The following is a 19,822-nucleotide window of genomic DNA, read 5'->3' on the forward strand; positions in this document are numbered from 1 at the left end:
TCCTGGACTGGTTTGCAGGTTGCTATGGAAACGAAAGCGGTTGCTCCATGGACACTGCTCATCGGGTTAAACAAGGAATTTGACAATTACTCCATCAGCGAAATGGAGGAGTGGGTGGAGTTGGTGGCTGATCAGAAAAAAAATATCGTCACTGGAAAATTCCACCTCAAATGGCAATGATGATGAAGAGGAGGGGAGAAAGGATTGCCAGCAAAATGACCTCGTAAAGGAAGTTAATGCTTACCAACAAAAGCTCGGGGAAATAAATGACAAAATGTCAAATCTACACCACGACCTTCTTCAGAGGGACCAAGAGCTGGCGTCTTTCAGGCAGCAAGCTGACCAAGACAAACGTAAGAACGATGAACTGAGGAACATGAAACTATCCCCGGAGAAGAAATTTCAGGAAGTCAAGGAAGAAAACGATTCTCTGAGGAAGGAAGTAAATAGACTAAGGGAGTCTCAACTACAGAGAGAAGAAGATAACCTTAGCATACAGGGTTTCGAAGATAAACAAAAAGCTGATCTTGAAGGAAAACCTCAGGACGAGAGAAAGCATCTTAGGAGGGAAGCAAAAGAAGTGGCCTTAATAAGGATTAGACAAATTGCACAGGATGAAATCTCACAAGAAAAAAGTGACAAAGTATATGTTCCTGTTCAACTAAGGGAAGAGGCTCTGAAAGAGGAGAAAACAGAAAAGAAACAGAAGGTTAACTTGGAGGAAATAGAGGAAGGAATCGTAAAGAGGCGTATCGAATATTTTGAAAATATCATACAAGAAAACATAAAGGAAGAAGGCGAACTTCGTGGACAATCTCCAGACTTTGGAGAAAATCTTAATAGGAAGGCCAAGAATATTCCTTTGGCAAGGATAACACAAATAATAGAAAAGGAATTATTAGAACAAAATGAAAACGTTTGGAAAAGTGACAACATTGAAAAGGAACTTAAAGACTACCAAGAAGCAAATAGCCTAAGAACAGATGGAGATTCTGCTAGTAAAGATGATGATTATACAGAAACCAGGATGGTAAATGTAATGGGAGAGAAACAAAAAGCTGATCTTGAAGGAAAACATCAGGACGAGAGAAAGCATCTTAGGAGGGAAGCAAAAGAAGTGGCCTTGATAAGGATTAGACAAATTGCACAGGATGAAATCTCACAAGAAAAAAATGACAAAGTATATGTTCCTGTTCAACTAAGGGAAGAGGCTTTGAAAGAGGAGAAAACAGAAAAGAAACAGAAGGTTAACTTGGAGGAAATAGAGGAAGGAATCGTAAAGAGGCGTATCGAATATTTTGAAAATATCATACGAGGAAACTTAAAGGAAGAAAGCGAACTTCATGGACAATCTCCAGACATTAGAGAAAATCTTAATAGGAAGGCCGAGAATAATGCTTTGGCAAGGATAACACGAATAATACAAGAGGAATTATTAGAACAAAATGAAAATGTCTGGAAAAGTGAGAACACTGAAAAGGAATTTAAAGACTACCAAGAAGCAAATAGCCTAAGAACAGATGGAGATTCTGCCAGTAAAGAGGGACAAATAGCTATTCTCAAAGAAAACATGGAATGTCTAGAGATACAAAATATGGAAACATATGCTGTAGTACAAAGAGTTGAAGAAGAGAAAGAAAAGCTTAAAGAAGAGTTAATGGAGGAGGAGAGACTAAGAAAAGAAAAAGAGGGACAATTAGCTATTCTCAAAGAAAACGTGGAAAGTCTAGAGATACAAAATATGGAAACATATGCTGTAGCACAAAGAGTTGAAGAAGAGAAAGAAAAGCTTAAAGAAGAGTTAATGAGAGAGGAGAGACTAAGAAAAGAAAAAGAGGGACAATTAGCTATTCTCAAAGAAAACATGGAATGTCTAGAGATACAAAATATGGAAACATATGCTGTAGTACAAAGAGTTGAAGAAGAGAAAGAAAAGCTTAAAGAAGAGTTAATGGAGGAGGAGAGACTAAGAAAAGAAAAAGAGGGACAATTAGCTATTCTCAAAGAAAACGTGGAAAGTCTAGAGATACAAAATATGGAAACATATGCTGTAGCACAAAGAGTTGAAGAAGAGAAAGAAAAGCTTAAAGAAGAGTTAATGAGAGAGGAGAGACTAAGAAAAGAAAAAGAGGGACAATTAGCTATTCTCAAAGAAAACATGGAATGTCTAGAGATACAAAATATGGAAACATATGCTGTAGCACAAAGAGTTGAAGAAGAGAAAGAAAAGCGTAAAGAAGAGTTAATGAGAGAGGAGAGACTAAGAAAAGAAAAAGAGGGACAATTAGCTATTCTCAAAGAAAACATGGAATGTCTAGAGATACAAAATATGGAAACATATGCTGTAGCACAAAGAGTTGAAGAAGAGAAAGAAAAGCTTAAAGAAGAGTTAATGGAGGAGGAGAGACTAAGAAAAGAAAAAGAGGGACAATTAGCTATTCTCAAAGAAAACATGGAATGTCTAGAGATACAAAATATGGAAACATATGCTGTAGCACAAAGAGTTGAAGAAGAGAAAGAAAAGCTTAAAGAAGAGTTAATGAGAGAGGAGAGACTAAGAAAAGAAAAAGAGGGACAATTAGCTATTCTCAAAGAAAACGTGGAAAGTCTAGAGATACAAAATATGGAAACATATGCTGTAGCACAAAGAGTTGAAGAAGAGAAAGAAAAGCTTAAAGAAGAGTTAATGAGAGAGGAGAGACTAAGAAAAGAAAAAGAGGGACAATTAGCTATTCTCAAAGAAAACATGGAATGTCTAGAGATACAAAATATGGAAACATATGCTGTAGCACAAAGAGTTGAAGAAGAGAAAGAAAAGCGTAAAGAAGAGTTAATGAGAGAGGAGAGACTAAGAAAAGAAAAAGAGGGACAATTAGCTATTCTCAAAGAAAACATGGAATGTCTAGAGATACAAAATATGGAAACATATGCTGTAGCACAAAGAGTTGAAGAAGAGAAAGAAAAGCTTAAAGAAGAGTTAATGGAGGAGGAGAGACTAAGAAAAGAAAAAGAGGGACAATTAGCTATTCTCAAAGAAAACATGGAATGTCTAGAGATACAAAATATGGAAACATATGCTGTAGCACAAAGAGTTGAAGAAGAGAAAGAAAAGCTTAAAGAAGAGTTAATGAGAGAGGAGAGACTAAGAAAAGAAAAAGAGGGACAATTAGCTATTCTCAAAGAAAACGTGGAAAGTCTAGAGATACAAAATATGGAAACATATGCTGTAGCACAAAGAGTTGAAGAAGAGAAAGAAAAGCTTAAAGAAGAGTTAATGAGAGAGGAGAGACTAAGAAAAGAAAAAGAGGGACAATTAGCTATTCTCAAAGAAAACATGGAATGTCTAGAGATACAAAATATGGAAACATATGCTGTAGCACAAAGAGTTGAAGAAGAGAAAGAAAAGCGTAAAGAAGAGTTAATGAGAGAGGAGAGACTAAGAAAAGAAAAAGAGGGACAATTAGCTATTCTCAAAGAAAACATGGAATGTCTAGAGATACAAAATATGGAAACATATGCTGTAGCACAAAGAGTTGAAGAAGAGAAAGAAAAGCTTAAAGAAGAGTTAATGGAGGAGGAGAGACTAAGAAAAGAAAAAGAGGGACAATTAGCTATTCTCAAAGAAAACATGGAATGTCTAGAGATACAAAATATGGAAACATATGCTGTAGTACAAAGAGTTGAAGAAGAGAAAGAAAAGCTTAAAGAAGAGTTAATGGAGGAGGAGAGACTAAGAAAAGAAAAAGAGGGACAATTAGCTATTCTCAAAGAAAACGTGGAAAGTCTAGAGATACAAAATATGGAAACATATGCTGTAGCACAAAGAGTTGAAGAAGAGAAAGAAAAGCTTAAAGAAGAGTTAATGAGAGAGGAGAGACTAAGAAAAGAAAAAGAGGGACAATTAGCTATTCTCAAAGAAAACATGGAATGTCTAGAGATACAAAATATGGAAACATATGCTGTAGCACAAAGAGTTGAAGAAGAGAAAGAAAAGCGTAAAGAAGAGTTAATGAGAGAGGAGAGACTAAGAAAAGAAAAAGAGGGACAATTAGCTATTCTCAAAGAAAACATGGAATGTCTAGAGATACAAAATATGGAAACATATGCTGTAGCACAAAGAGTTGAAGAAGAGAAAGAAAAGCTTAAAGAAGAGTTAATGAGAGAGGAGAGACTAAGAAAAGAAAAAGAGGGACAATTAGCTATTCTCAAAGAAAACATGGAATGTCTAGAGATACAAAATATGGAAACATATGCTGTAGCACAAAGAGTTGAAGAAGAGAAAGAAAAGCTTAAAGAAGAGTTAATGGAGGAGGAGAGACTAAGAAAAGAAAAAGAGGGACAATTAGCTATTCTCAAAGAAAACGTGGAAAGTCTGCAGATACAAAATTTGCAGGAGGTAGAAACAATCAAAAGAGAAATAGAAAATCGGCTAAATCTCGTGACGGCAGAAGCGAAAATTCTCAAGCACGGAAAAGAGGAGATGGAAATTAAGATAGATCGGCTTGAAATATTGGCAATGGAAATTGATGATATAGTGAAACGTCAAAAGAGAGAACTTCTAAGGAGAGAGGAAGAGAGCAAAAGGCTTGATAAAGAGCTAATAGAGGAAAGAAGAATAAGAAAAGAAACAGAAAGTGAAGTGCATAGTCTGAAGAAGGAAATAAAAAGTCTAAAGCAGAGACTTTTGGCAAAGACTGGACAGATTGGTGATACTCATAAGGTAGTTATGGAATTGGCGGATTTGATGAATCAGTTGGAAGAGGAAGTCAATAGCGACGACTAAGAAGTGAAAGGAAAAACTAGAAAAAAAAGAAAATATAAATAAAAAATTTAAAAACAGAAATCCAAAAGAAATATAGAAAATAAAAAAATCCCCAAAAAATATAAAAACAAAAAACATAAAAAAGGAATTAAACATTCCAAGAGAAGAAGAAGAAGAAGAAGAAGAAGAAGAAGAAGAAGAAGAAGAAGAAGAAGATAGCAGCAAGGAAAAAACAAGATGGCGTCTGTTCCCAATCTATTCTAGATACCTAAAGGATATTCTACAAGATGGACTCAGCAGATGGAAGAAGTCTGACTTGTTCTAGAATGCTTTGTTCCTTGATAAAGATTCACCTGTACTGTTTCTTTATCAGGTGAACAAATGCAGAACAAACAAGTCTGACTTCTTCTATTATGATGTGCTCTATGAACAAGATTCCCTGAAGGTACATAGAAATAGAAAATATTTATAAAAAAATATACAAAAAAAAAATAAAAAATCCCCCCAAAAGAATATGGCACCAGAAAAAACAAGATGGCGTCTGTTCCTAGCCTATTCTAGATACCCAAGGGGTATTCTATAAGATGGACTCAGCAGATGGAAGAAGTCTGACTTGCTCTAGTATACTTTGTTCCTTGATATAGATTCACTTGTACTGTTTCTTTGTCAGGTGAACAAATGTAGAAAAAACAAGTCTGACTTCTTCTATTATGTTGTGCTCTATGAACAAGATTCCCTGAAGGTACATAGAAATAGAAAATATATATAAAAATATATATATCAAAACTAAAAAATCCCCACCAAAAGAATATGGCACCAGAAAAAAACAAGATGGCGTCTGTTCCCAGTCTATTCTAGATACCCAAGGGGTATTCTACAAGGTGGACTCAGTAGATGGAAGAAGTTTGACTTGTTCTAGTATGCTTTGTTCCTTGATAAAGATTCACTTGTACTGTTTCTTTGTCAGGTGAACAAATGCAGAACAAACAAGTCTGACTTCTTCTATTATGCTGTGCTCTATGAACAAGATTCTATGAAGGTAGATAGATATAGACAATATAAAAAAAAATCGTTTATAAAACTAAAAAATCCAGAAAAGATGGTAGCCAAGCAAAAAAACAAGATGGCGGCTGTGTGTAGTCTTTTTATGATTCTCAAGAGATATTCTAAAAGATGGACTCAGCATAGGGAAGAAGTCTGACTTGTTCTAGTATGCTTTGTGCCTTGATAAAGATTCACCTGTACTGTTTCTTTATCAGGTGAACAAATGCAGAACAAACAAGTCTGACTTCTTTTATTATGATGTGCTCTCTGAACAATATTCCATGAGGGTAAATATAAAATAGAAAAAAGGGGTAAAAAATGAAAAAAAAAATGGAAATGGAGGTAAAGGGAAGGAGAAGGAGAAGGAGACCGAAGCGAAGGTGGATGGACTGTATCAAGGATGACCTTTGAACAAAGGGATTAACCGGTGATGAAGTGTGGGACAGAGGCAGATGGAAAAAGCTGGTCAGAAACATCGACCCCACATAAAAGTAGGAAAAGATGCAGACAAAGCAGAAGAAAAAGAAAAAAAAATATAAAAACTAGAAAATCCCCCCAAAAAAGAATATGGCAGTAGAAAAAACAAGATGGCGGCTGTTCCCAATCTATAGAAACTAAAAAAAAAATCCCCCAAAAATATAAAAACAAAAAACATAAAAAAAATTAAAAATTCTGAGAGAGGAAGATGGCAGCAGGGAAAAAACAAGATGGCGTCTGTTCCCAGTCTATTCTAGATACCCAAGGGGTATTCTACAAGATGGACTCAGTAGATGGAAGAAGTCTGACTTGTTCTAGTATGCTTTGTTCCTTGATAAAGATTCACTTGTACTGTTTCTTTGTCAGGTGAACAAATGTAGAACAAAAAAGTTTGACTTCTTCTATTATGCTGTGCTCTCTGAACAATATTCCATGAGGGTAAATATAAAATAGAAAAAAGGGATAAAAATGAAAAAAAAAAATGAAAATGGAGGTAAAGGGAAGGAGAAGGAGAAGGAGACCAAAGCGAAGGTGGATGGACTGTATCAAGGATGACCTTCGAACAAAGGGATTAACCGGTAATGAAGTGTGGGACAGAGGCAGATCGAAAAAGCTGGTCAGAAACATCGACCTCACATAAAAGTGGGAAAAGATGCAGACAAAGCAGAAGAAAAAGAAAAAAAAAATTATAAAAACTAAAAAATCCAAGAAAAATAAAAAGAATATGGCAGTAGAAAAACAAGAAGGCGGCTGTTCCCAATCTATAGAAACTAAAAAAATAATCCCCTAAAAATATAAAAACAAAAAACATAAAAAAAATGAAAAATTCCAAGAGAAGAAGACGAAGAAGAAGATGGCAGCAGGGAAAAAACAAGATGGCGTCTGTTCCCAGTCTATTCTAGATACCCAAGGGGTATTCTACAAGATGGACTCAGCAGATGGAAGAAGTTTGACTTGCTCTAGTATGCTTTGTTCCTTGATATAGATTCACTTGTACTGTTTCTCTGTCAGGTGAACAAATGTAGAAAAAACAAGTCTGACTTCTTCTCTTATGCTGTGCTATATGAACAAGATTCCCTGAAGGTACATAGAAATAGAAAATCTATATAAAAGATATATATATATATATATATATATATATATATATATATATATATATATATATATATATATATATATATCTTGGCCTCGTGACAGTTTATTTCAACTAGCTTTGTGCCGGATATATATATATATATATATATATATATATATATATATATATATATATATATATATATATATATATATATATATATATATATATCTTGGCCTCGTGACAGTTTATTTCAACTAGCTTTGTGCCGGATATATATATATATATATATATATATATATATATATATATATATATATATATATATATATATATATATATGTGTGTGTGTGTGTGTGTGTATGTGTATGTGCGTATATATGCGTGTTTGTGTGTGTTTGGGTGTGCATTTGTATATATGCATCTGTATAATTAGTATATATATACTTACGTATATTTATATATACATATATATATATATATATATATATATATATATATATATATATATATATATGTATATATATACATATGTATATATGTATATATAATTATATATACATAAACATATACAGTATATATATATATATATATATATATATATATATATATATATATATATATATATATGTATATATATGTATATATATATATGTGTGTATACAAATATATATATATATATATATATATATATATATATATATATATATATATATATATATATATATATATATATGCATCTACATCACAGTACATATATCTATCTACCTATTTTTCTATCTATCTATATATATATACATATATATATATATATATATATATATATATATATATATATATATATATGCAGAAGAACCACAGGGAAAATGAAAATACGGAATATACACTTAAGTCCTGACTAGTTTCGTGATACTTCCTCAGAGGACTGATTTATTGAGAGAGGTTTCTTACAATTTATAGGGAAAGCAAAAGTACGAACATACATATAGATATTTAGAGAACAATGACACTCCCTTACCCGCTACCTGGGCTTGACTCAGGTGTTGGGTAGGAGGAGTCCGCAAGCTCGTTAGACACCTGCTAAAAAGGGTCATTTCTAGTGGCGGGTATATTCTTGTTTTCTTCTTATTTTACTTTCAGTACAGTTAATTAAATTATGTATAAAAGATTGTAAATTTGAATTCAATGGGAGATTTTATGCACAAACTTTTGGTATGGCTATGGGAAACCCTTTATCCCCAGTATTGAGCAATCTATATATATGGAATTTTTTGAAAGCAGAATCGTAAATAACATCATACCTAATAATGTAAAATGGTTTCGATATATTGACGACATAATATGTGTGTGGCCAGGAAATGAAAATTTAGATAACTTTTTTCTTAGATTGAATAGTTTGGTACCATCAATAAATTTCACTATGGAGCTGGAGAATAATTGTACCCTACCTTTTTTGGACTGTCGCATACATAGATGTAATAATAGTCTCAAGTTCAGTGTATACAGAAAGCCAACGAATATCTCGGCATATGTCCATTATTACTCAAACCAAGGCAACAAAGTTAAGAAATCTGTATTTACTTCTATGTTTTTAAGAGCATTCCGAGTCTGCAGCCCTGAATATATTGATGACGAAATAAATGGTATTAGAGCAATAGGTAAAAAACTAAAGTATCCTGAAATTGTGTTAGATGATGCCCTAAGAACAGCAAAAAAGAATTTTTTTGGTAATGATAACAGAAAAAACTATAACACACAAAATTTACTTGTACTACCTTATTGTGATTCATTTAAAGAAATTCCCCAACTGTTAAAAAACTTCAATGTAAATGTAGCATTTAAGAGTAAAAATACAATAAAAACAGCCTTAATAAAGAATTCTCCTGACATTACCAAGGGATGTGTATATCGTATTCCATGCAATGCTTGTGAAAAATACTATATTGGTCAAACTGGTAAAGCCCTAGAAAAGAGAATTGAACAACATAAGAAAAGTGTCAGGTATGCTCAAGATAATAATGCACTCTTTGCCCACGTTAGAGATAAAAATCACCCTATTAATTGGTCAGGTGCAAAGAAATTGGTTCATTCAAATAACTTAGTAGAAAGAAACATCATAGAGTCCAGTTTCATAAAAGAAACCTTTGTAAACAACTTGAATATTGGTCATGGAATGTATAAACTCGACGCCTTTATATGTAAAGAGATTTGTAAGCTATATAAAAAAAACATTAACCACTTAATGTAGAAATGAATGTATTGTGAATAATTAACGTCGGTGTGAAATTAATATTTAGACCTGAGCTACCATTCATTAAAGGAAACAATTATTTTATATAGTATGCATAAGTATATTGGCACTATATAGTGTTATGCTAGATATAAGTATTGATATATACATGATTATATGTTTATGATATTAATGTTGTATACATATAAATGTATATATGCATATGTATGTGTATATATGTATATATGTATATATGTATGTGTATACATATGTATATATGTATGTGTATGTATATGTATGTGTATGTGTATGTTTTATGTATATGTATATGTATTTGTATCTGTATGTATGTATATATATGTATATGTGTATATGTGTATATATGTATGTATATGTGTATATGTATGTATATGCGTATATATGTATATATGTATATATATATATATATTTGTATGTTTGTGTATGTTTTGCTTATGTATTTATATAGATAAGGCTACCGCATTGACATATAAATAACTGTACTGAAAGTAAAATAAGAAGAAAACAAGAATATACCCGCCACTAGAAATGACCCTTTTTAGCAGGTGTCTAACGAGCTTGTGGACTCCTCCTACTCAACACCTGAGTCAAGCCCAGGTAGCGGGTAAGGGAGTGTCATTGTTCTCTAAATCTCTATATGTATGTTCGTACTTTTGCTTTCCCTATAAATTGTAAGAAACCTCTCTCAATAAATCAGTCCTCTGAGGAAGTATCACGAAACTAGTCAGGACTTAAGTGTATATTCCGTATTTTCATTTTCCCTGTGGTTCTTCTGCATCTGAGCATCACGTTTTCCTGTGATTTTTACGCATATATATATATATATATATATATATATATATATATATATATATATATATATATATACACTTTATATATATATATATATATATATATATATATATATATATATATATATATATATATATATGCATATATATGTATGTATATATAATAAAAATTACTAACACTTGTGATTATAATCAATGTAAATATCAACCACAATGGCATTTAATACCGATTTCTGCCTTGGAATTATATATCCACTGGAATTCATTTAAGATAATGGCTTCTAGCTGTCCCGAGATTCGAACCCCTGCCACTCAGCTGAAACCATACCTGCAAGGATATAAGTCTATGACAAGTCACCGTTCATATTCCTGTCGAATTCAGGAATAGGTAAAACCAGAAATAGGATATCACTTGAAGGAGGTGGAAAAAAATAGGAAAAAAAATATATAAAAGGAGAAACATCCTAAAAGAAAGCAATGTGATAGAACATATCGTGAAAGAATCAAGAAAGTTTGAATATATCTTAATGATAGATAAATCATCAAGAAAGACTGAAAAGTATCTTAGGAAATAAAATAAAAGGATAAACATTCTGAAAGAAAGCAATAGTGATAGACGTTATCTTGAAAGAATCAAGAAACTGAATATATCTTAATGGTAGATAAAACAATAAAAAAGACTGAAAAAATCCTAGAAAAAAAATAAAAGGAGTAACATCCTGAAAGAAAGTAATAGTGACAGAGGATATCTTGAAACAAGCAAGAGAGATGATAAATACTGTTGAATTTAGAAAGGTGTCTTGTGCTTATTCACTTGAAAGGAGTTTCCTTATAGTGTGTCTGAAATAGCACTACCATTTTCTTTTATAACTCATGTTCCAATGTTTTTTTTTTTTTGTTAGTTTTCTTGGTTATATATTTAATTCTGTTTCTCTTACTTGAAGTGTATATTGAAGTACAATTAATTTAGTATTTGATATTTACAAGTCATCATATTTATGAGTGTGAATTTCATAACTATCACCAATGTCAAGTTACCCAAGCTGGAGCTACCGAAGTTTAGTGGTGAAGTGACACAATGGCAGTCCTTCTGGGATCAATATAATTCCCACATCGATGCAACAGACCTTCCAGTGATCAGTAAGTTCACTTATTTTCTGTCTTTGCTGGAGGGAGATGCCAGGAATGTAGTGAAGGGACTAGCTCATACCAGTGCTAATTACCAGGTTGCCTGCAAACTACTGAAGGAACGCTACTACAAGCCAGAAAGGATTATTTTTGCTCATGTTCAGGCATTGTTAAATGGTGAGGTCAACATTAATGTCAGCGGACCCAAAGGTGTGGCACAGCTGTGGAAATTACGAGATGACATTCTAATTCACATCCGCAGTTTGGAGGCGCTAGGCATCACAGGAAAACAATGTGAAGTGTTTCTTACACCTATCATCCTCTCCCGTTTGCCAAGTGAACTGCGGCTACAGTGGGCCAGGGATGGTGATGGACATGAGAGTGATTTAGATTGGTTATTGGCATTCTTAGACAAGGAAATTTCAAGATTAGAAAGGTCTGAAGCCTTTAAGGGAAAGAGCAGTATTGAAGTAAAGAAAATTGAAAATAAGAGTTCTAAAGACAAGGTGTATTCAGCCGCAGCCCTTCATGCTTCGTCCAAGCAAGAAAACACAATGTGCAGTTTGTGTGCCAAGAAACACAAATCAGAAAACTGTTATGGTGTGCTAGAATTGAGTGGAAAGGAGCGAGGTGAAAAAATAAGAAGTTTAGGCCTATGTTTCAAGTGTTTGAAGAGTGGACACATGTCAAGAGACTGTAAAGCTCGTACAAGGTGTACAAAGTGTAACGGTGCCCATTCTACCTTAATGTGTGGCGTTAGGCTGGAAATGAACCTTAAGAAGGAGGAGAGTGAAGCAAAGGAAGGTGCTATTGGCAGTGACAAGCCTGGCGATGTGGCACTTCTAACAGGGCAAGGTGGTAACTGTGCCATTTTACAAACTGCCAAAGTTCAGGTGAGTGGTAGTGATGGTACTGTTGTCACTGCTCAGGTAATGTTTGATAATGGTGCAGACAGGTCTTATATTAGTAGCAAATTTGTGAAGAAGTGTAAACCACAATGGATCACTAGTGCACCTATGCCATACTCTAGTTTTGGTGGTCATAGTAGTGGAAAAAATGAACACAGAAATGTTTATGAGTTAAAGTTGTGGGACTCTGACAAGAAGGTGGTACGTATTATTGCTGCGGAGATTCCCAGAATATGTCAACCCTTGGTTAGGCCTATTGTACCAGATTCAGTGCTTAACTCTTTCTCTCATGTTGTATTAGCTGATGATTACCACCATGATTCTCCCATTGAGATTGATATACTGATTGGTCTAGATTTTTACTGGAAACTGATTTCTCCTGTAGATGCCTTCCAAGTTAACCATGTCGTAGCCATGAAGTCTCTCTTTGGTTATGTCTTGAGTGGCAGGCTGTATAAAACCAATGACTCTTGTACCTACTCTGTACCACAATTATTGTGTATCTCCTCTGTTTCAGATTCAGATTTGTGTAAGTTTTGGGATTTGGAAACTGTAGGGGTTAAGCCTAGGAACTTGTTGAAAGTTATAGTGAAACCAAAGTTTTCAAAGAATTTGAGAGTACTGTGAAGTTTGTGAATGGTCGCTATGAGGTTGCACTGCCATGGAAAGATGATTCTGCTAAGGAAAGGCTTTTAAATAATGTTGTCATAGCCCATAAAAGGTTAGGTAGGCTAATAGTTAAGTTAGAACACGATAAGGAGCTTAAGAAAGAATATCAAAAAGTGTTTGATAGTTATGAGTCTGATCACATAATAGAAGAGGTACCAAGGGAGGAAATTTCAGGTGTGAATCCTGTGTACTATATGCCTCATCGTCCAGTAGTTAAGTTAAGTAGTTCAAGTACTAAGATAAGACCTGTGTTTGATGCCTCTGCCTCTTGTTACAATGGTGTATCATTGAATGACTGTTTGTCCTCAGGCCCATCACTCAACCCTGACTTGGTTGAGGTGCTCATTCGTTTTCGTCGTTGGCCCATTGCTGTTACAGCTGATATAAGAAAGGCCTTTTTGCAAATTAGTGTACAAGAGAAAGACAGAGATGTTCATAGATTTTTGTGGCCAAGAGATGATGGTACAATACGGCACATGAGATTCACACGTGTACCCTTTGGTAACACAGCGAGCCCATTTCTGTTAAATGCCACAATCAAACATCATTTGGATAAGTATCCCCCAACTAGTGTAGTGCAAGATTTGAAGGCTAACATGTATACAGACAATTGGTTGAGTGGTGCGGATTCTGCTGTAGAAGCAGCTGATAAATTTTGTGAAGCCCGTAGCATTTTAGCTGATGCTAGTATGGACCTTACAAAACTTGTATCAAATAGTTTGCTAATTACTTCTCAGTTATGTGACAACAAGGTACCCTTTATAAATTCTGATGAACCCAATACTGTATTAGGCCTGAAGTGGTGTAACTCACTGGACAGTTTCTCCTTTGATGGCATAAAATCAGATTCCTTTGTAGAAGTAGTCTCTACTAAGCGAAGTATCCTTAGTGTGATAGCTAAGATTTTCGACCCTTTAGGGTTAATTAGTCCATATGTTATGTATGGCAAGATACTTTTTCAGGAACTCTGGAAACTGGGTTTGACTTGGGATCAAGAAATGCCATCAGAATTGAAGCTAAAGTTTCAAAGATGGCTCCTTAGTAGTGAGCATTTTAAGAATTATCAGATAGATAGATGTTATTTTTCACCAAAGGCCTGGGGGAAGCTTAGTCATATGGAGCTACATGGGTTTGGTGATGCCTCTGAAAAGGGCTATGGGGCTTGTGTGTACCTGCGAGGGCCTGTGGAGAACGGCTCATACCAGGTGTCATTAGTGTCCTCTAAGTCAAGAGTTGCTCCCATAAAGACAATTACATTGCCGAGGTTAGAACTCATGGGATGTCTTTTGTGTTCACAATTAGTCAACTTTGTGAAGAATACCCTTAACCTAGATAACTGTGTTAGAGTTAGGTGTTGGACAGATTCTACCATTGCTCTGTCATGGATTCAAAGAGATGCTAGTAAGAAGGACCTATTTGTAGCTAATCGGGTAAAGGAAATCAGAGAGTTAACACCTCCAAGTTGCTGGCAACATTGTGTAAGTAAGGACAATCCAGCTGACCTGATAACACGAGGTCTGTTGGCTGACAAGCTTGTGGATAGTACTATGTGGCTCTATGGGCCTAGTATGTTAAAAGAATCCCAATACCAGGAAAGGGAAGGTAACCCAGTTAAGTATAAAGATGAAATAGGCATAGAAATTACTGCTGTCTGTCTTAATGTACAAGCCATGCCAGACAACCCTTTGATAGATTTAGATCGATACAGTAAATTAAGCAAGGTGTTAAGAGTTACAGCTTATGTCTTAAGATTTATCATAAATTGTAGAAATAGTAATAACAAAGTGGCAGGCCCTCTCATTACTGAAGAGATTGATTTTGCTAAGTTGAAGTTGATTTACTGCATCCAAAGAGAAGTGTTTTCTGCAGAAATAAAGGTACTTTTGGGTAAAAAGGCTATCCCTCAATGGTCTAAATTAAGAAATCTTGACCCCTTTCTAGATGATAAAGGCTTAATAAGAATTAGGGGACGTCTTGAGTTTTCTAACTTGGACTATGACACTAAACATCCTGTTATAATTCCAAAGGGTCAATTTGCTAAACTGTTGATCAGATTTCAGCACAGGTTTTTAAAGCATGCAGGTGTGGATACCGTAATTTCATCCCTAAGAAATAACTTTTGGATTATAGGAATGAGGAGATTAGCTAAGACAGTAATAAAGGAATGTTTAAGTTGCCGTTGTCATGATTCAAAACCTTGTAGTCAGCCTGTGGCTCCATTACCTAAAGAAAGAGTAAGGGCTTCTCCACCCTTTGATGTAACAGGCTTAGATTATGCAGGCCCCCTCTTTTGTGCTGATTGTCCTAGTAAGAAATTTTATGTATTGTTGTTCACTTGTGGTGTTGTAAGAGCCGTACACCTAGAGCTTACAGAATCTTTATCCTTGCCTGACTGCTTATTGGCTATAAGAAGATTTGTTGCCAGGAGAAGTTTACCTAGTGTTATATATTCAGATAATGCAAAGACTTTTATAGCTGCTAGGTATGAAGTACAAAGGCTGTATGGCCACTTGGCTCCCAAATGGAACTTTATTGCCCCTCGTGCTCCCTGGGGGGGGGGGGGCTGGTGGGAGAGACTCATTAGGTCAGTTAAGCTTGCCTTGAGAAAGACACTGAATCTGAACTATGTAAGTAAGAGTGAATTAGAAACTATACTAGTAGAAATAGAGTCCTGTATTAATTCCAGACCATTGACCTATGTAAGTGATGAACTTGACTCCATTCATTATCTCACTCCATCACATTTTATCCTAGGAAGAGCCCCACATTGTAAATCCTTAATAAATGTTGAGCCATGTAAGGTGACTTCCAGGGACTTGAATGAAAGAGAAGTTTTAAGAAACAAGAACCTAGAACATTTTTTGAAAATTTGGAGTAACAATTATATAACCAATTTGCCTCAAGTTGTTAAAGGATTCAATAAAAAATGTGATTTGTCTAAGGGTGACCTTGTGTTGATAAAGGAGGATAACCTCCCTAGATTGAAGTGGCCTCTTGGGGTTATTGTAGATGTTTTTAAAGGTAGAGATGGACTTGTAAGAAGTGTAAGGCTCAAAACTAAAAAGGGAGAAATGACTAGACCCATTCAAAGATTGTATAATCTTGAAGTAGGTAGATCTGAAGATTTGATTACTACTGATGCATCCTGTGATGATTTTGATAGAGATGTATGTGATAATCCTCAAATGCCTATCCATACTGTTAGTGATGAGGATGTATTTCCAAAGTCTAAGTCTGGTAGAGTAATTAAGCCTCCTACTAAGTTAGATTTAAAATAGTCACTGTAAGTCATGCAGTTGTGCATGTCAAGCAAAGCTTAATGTGTTTATTTTGTAAAACTACATTACTAATTTTTGTGTATTTTTCTGCCATGTATAATTTAGATAAGGTCTAAGTTGTGCTCTTTAATAGGTGGCTTCGTCCCCTATTGCCGGGAGGATGTTGACTTTAGAAAGGTGTCTTCTGCTTATTCACTTGAAAGGAGTTTCCTTATAGTGTGTCTGAAATAGCACTACCATTTTCTTTTATAACTCATGTTCCAATGTTTTTTTGTTAGTTTTCTTGGTTATATATTTAATTCTGTTTCTCTTACTTGAAGTGTATATTGAAGTACAATTAATTTAGTATTTGATATTTACAAGTCATCATATTTATGAGTGTGAATTTCATAACTATTTTTGCTTAATGTAAATCTCATTATATTTACTTAAGAGTTTAGTTGTTCTAATAAAATCAGAGGTTTTAAGAAAAACATGGTGTTTACTTCTAGCCCAAGGCTCTCCTTTTTCCATACCTTCCTGTACGATGTGGGCTTAAATAATCCCCCACAAATACCTTTTTAAAAGACAAAAAAAAAAAAAAAAAAATAGTTGAAACCTTCACCACCACACACCAGTGGAGCCACCGTCACTGACAAGGTACATTTGCCGGACAAAAGATCCTGATTTATTAAGGTTTTATGCAAAGTGGGCCACGGCCCCTTTTAAACCTTGCTGCGGAAATTTATGGTTATGGCTCCGGGTCATATGCTCCCTAGTGCCGGGGAATTTACAGGCCATAAATCTTAATTTGACCTCTAGCAGAGAATCTACACTATTTGAAGGATATAGTTCATGTAAATAGGAGCGTTTTAGTCAGATCATTTTATAGAATTTCGAGTCTGAGAATGTTTTCGTTTTGGTCAATATCTAGATAGTTAATAGTTAACTATGTTTTTTCATGAAGGGATTACATATAGTGTAATATAGAATTAGGATATTTTATAACACTGAATATACCGAAACTATCGCCAAAAAAAATATCTTAATTACAACCTTCTTGCAATTCTTAATCGGTTGCTTGTATTTCAGATCATTCGATAATATTTCGAAATGGATGAATTAGATATTTTTTCTATTCATCACAGTACAAAATTATATTCAAATGCTATGTATAAAACATTATCATTCAGGAAAAACTAAAATATACATAAAAAACTCAGTCAGTGAAATTCCTTGTTAGATATAAAAAAAAAAAAACGATTGAAAGGATCATATTCACTAATGAATAAAAGAGAATATCATTTTTCCTTTTGAAGAACATTCCAAATAAACAAGCATGTGTACTAACAAAAATCCAAAGGAACACAAACACAGGGCCAAACTTTACTTTTTTGGGGAAATATTAACATCAGTGCCATGAGACATCAAAGATTCAACATAAAAAATTTGTTTACAAGGAAGAAACTCTAGATTTTCTTCTTTTTTCGTGAGGATGAAATAAAGAATATTTTCAATTGGCTCTATTGAAATTACACACTTCTAATATATGTATATATATATATATATATATATATATATATATATATATATATATATATATATATATATATATACATATATATATATATATATATATATATATATATATATATATATATATATATATATATATATATATATATATATACATATATATATAAATATATATATATATGTATATATATATATATATATATATATATATATATATATATATATATATATATATATATATATATATATATATATATGTATATATATTTGTCTATGTGTGTTTGTGGGTATATACATACATACATATATATATATATATATATATATATATATATATATATATATATATATGTATGCGTGTATATATATATATATATATATATATATATATATATATATATATATATATATATATATATATATGTTTGTGTGTGTTTATCTTTATTATTAAGAGGGTAAGTTTTGATATATGAATGTATAGATACACTCTCATTTATTGAGTAATCTCAAATGAGTGCAATATTTCCTTTTAGGTGTTTAATGCTATACGAATTTCTGGTCTTTTATTATACCTTATTCTTTACCTCTGTATTTTTAGGGGTGTAGATAGCCCAAGGTTCTTTCTTTCTTGAATCATGCCTTAAAGCAATCTGCTTTTTCAAATGCAATCAAAGTTTGGTTAAAAATGACGATCAAATAGTAATTTTAATAATAACAATTTTAGTAATTTTAATAATAATTTTTGTATTTTCAGTAATATTTCTAGTAATTTTAATAATATTTGTTTTAATGATAATAATTTTAGTAATTTTACTAATAATAAATTAATAATTTTGATAATAATAATTTTAGTAGTTTTGATAATAATTTCATTAATCTTAATCATAATAAATTTAGTAATTTTGATGTTAATAATTTTTGGAATTTTAATGATAATGATTCTAGTAATTGTAAAAATAATAATTTTAGTCATTTTAATGATAATGATTCTAGTAATATTAATAATAATAATTCTAATAACAGTAATAATTTTAATAAATCTAAAGAACATTCCTTTTCTCACATTCCCCACTATATATCCTGATTAACTTTGTGGCATTTATGAAAATAGCTCTTTGAGTCACTGTTGCATCGTGGCATCACAAAGAGGCCACCGAAGCACGGACCCATTTCTCTTGCTTAGTTTGAAATACAGCAACATTTCGTCATTCTGGCTTACCAAAATATCATGTAGCTTTGGAGTGGATTCCTTTGTTATTCGCGGATAAAACGGTAAAACTCGCATATGATAAAGATGAAGTTTTTCCGTTTGCCGTTTTTGTTTATGATCAAAATTACACGTGCAAATACCTAGTTGTGTGTGTGTGTATATATATATATATATATATATATATATATATATATATATATATATATATATATATATATATATATATATATATATATATATATATATATGGGTTATGTGAATATATATGAATGTATGTGTATGTGTATATATATATATATATATATATATATATATATATATATATATATATATATATATATATATATATATATATATATATATATACACACACACACGAAACAACAACAAATGCAGCCGTTTCTAGTCAACTGCAGGACAGAGGCCTCTCATATATCCTTATTCCTGTCTGGGGGTTGGTCATTTTCATCGCCACACTGACCACTGCAAATTGGTGATCAATCACAGCAAACCAACCTAGTATAGGTAGCCCTGACTAGTAGAGGTTTGCTAATCATGGCAATACACATAATATATCACCAGACATTTATTTCCATTGACGAAGTGGCTCCATATAAATTCCATTTTTTTGTATCCTAAAAAGTTCATGGAGGTGATGTTGCCAGCCTCATACCCTATTTTGTCCTCAGCTATTGC

At 33.1% G+C, this 19,822-nt stretch overlaps 3 protein-coding genes across 3 annotated transcripts; all 3 read left to right on the forward strand.

Annotated features, from left to right (window-relative positions):
* Positions 1–274: 274 nt before the first annotated feature.
* LOC137642872 (trichohyalin-like) lies at positions 275–4,783 on the forward strand. The gene is made up of 2 exons (XM_068375740.1): positions 275–1,609; positions 4,394–4,783. Exons 1-2 carry the CDS (start codon positions 275–277, stop codon positions 4,781–4,783), a joined length of 1,725 nt encoding a protein of 574 aa, XP_068231841.1.
* A 6,633-nt stretch (positions 4,784–11,416) lies between these two features.
* Positions 11,417–13,081, forward strand: LOC137642873 (uncharacterized). Its single transcript, XM_068375741.1, has one exon. The coding sequence runs from the start codon at positions 11,417–11,419 to the stop codon at positions 13,079–13,081; it is 1,665 nt and encodes a 554-aa protein (XP_068231842.1).
* A 236-nt stretch (positions 13,082–13,317) lies between these two features.
* Positions 13,318–16,401, forward strand: LOC137642874 (uncharacterized). The gene has a single exon (XM_068375742.1). The coding sequence runs from the start codon at positions 13,318–13,320 to the stop codon at positions 16,399–16,401; it is 3,084 nt and encodes a 1,027-aa protein (XP_068231843.1).
* The last annotated feature ends 3,421 nt before the right edge of the window (positions 16,402–19,822 follow it).

The sequence above is a fragment of the Palaemon carinicauda genome, chromosome 6 (genome assembly GCF_036898095.1).
Source record: "Palaemon carinicauda isolate YSFRI2023 chromosome 6, ASM3689809v2, whole genome shotgun sequence".
NCBI lineage: Eukaryota > Metazoa > Arthropoda > Malacostraca > Decapoda > Palaemonidae > Palaemon > Palaemon carinicauda.

Excerpts from the sequence above, each read along its gene's own strand:
- LOC137642872 (XM_068375740.1), top strand. The coding sequence starts at position 275 with ATGTCAAATCTACACCACGACCTTCTTCAGAGGGACCAAGAGCTGGCG. Across the intron at positions 1,610-4,393 it reads AAAATATGGAAACATATGCT|GAGGTAGAAACAATCAAAAG; the intron begins GTAGTACAAAGA and ends CAAAATTTGCAG.
- LOC137642873 (XM_068375741.1), top strand. The coding sequence starts at position 11,417 with ATGAGTGTGAATTTCATAACTATCACCAATGTCAAGTTACCCAAGCTG.
- LOC137642874 (XM_068375742.1), top strand. The coding sequence starts at position 13,318 with ATGCCTCATCGTCCAGTAGTTAAGTTAAGTAGTTCAAGTACTAAGATA.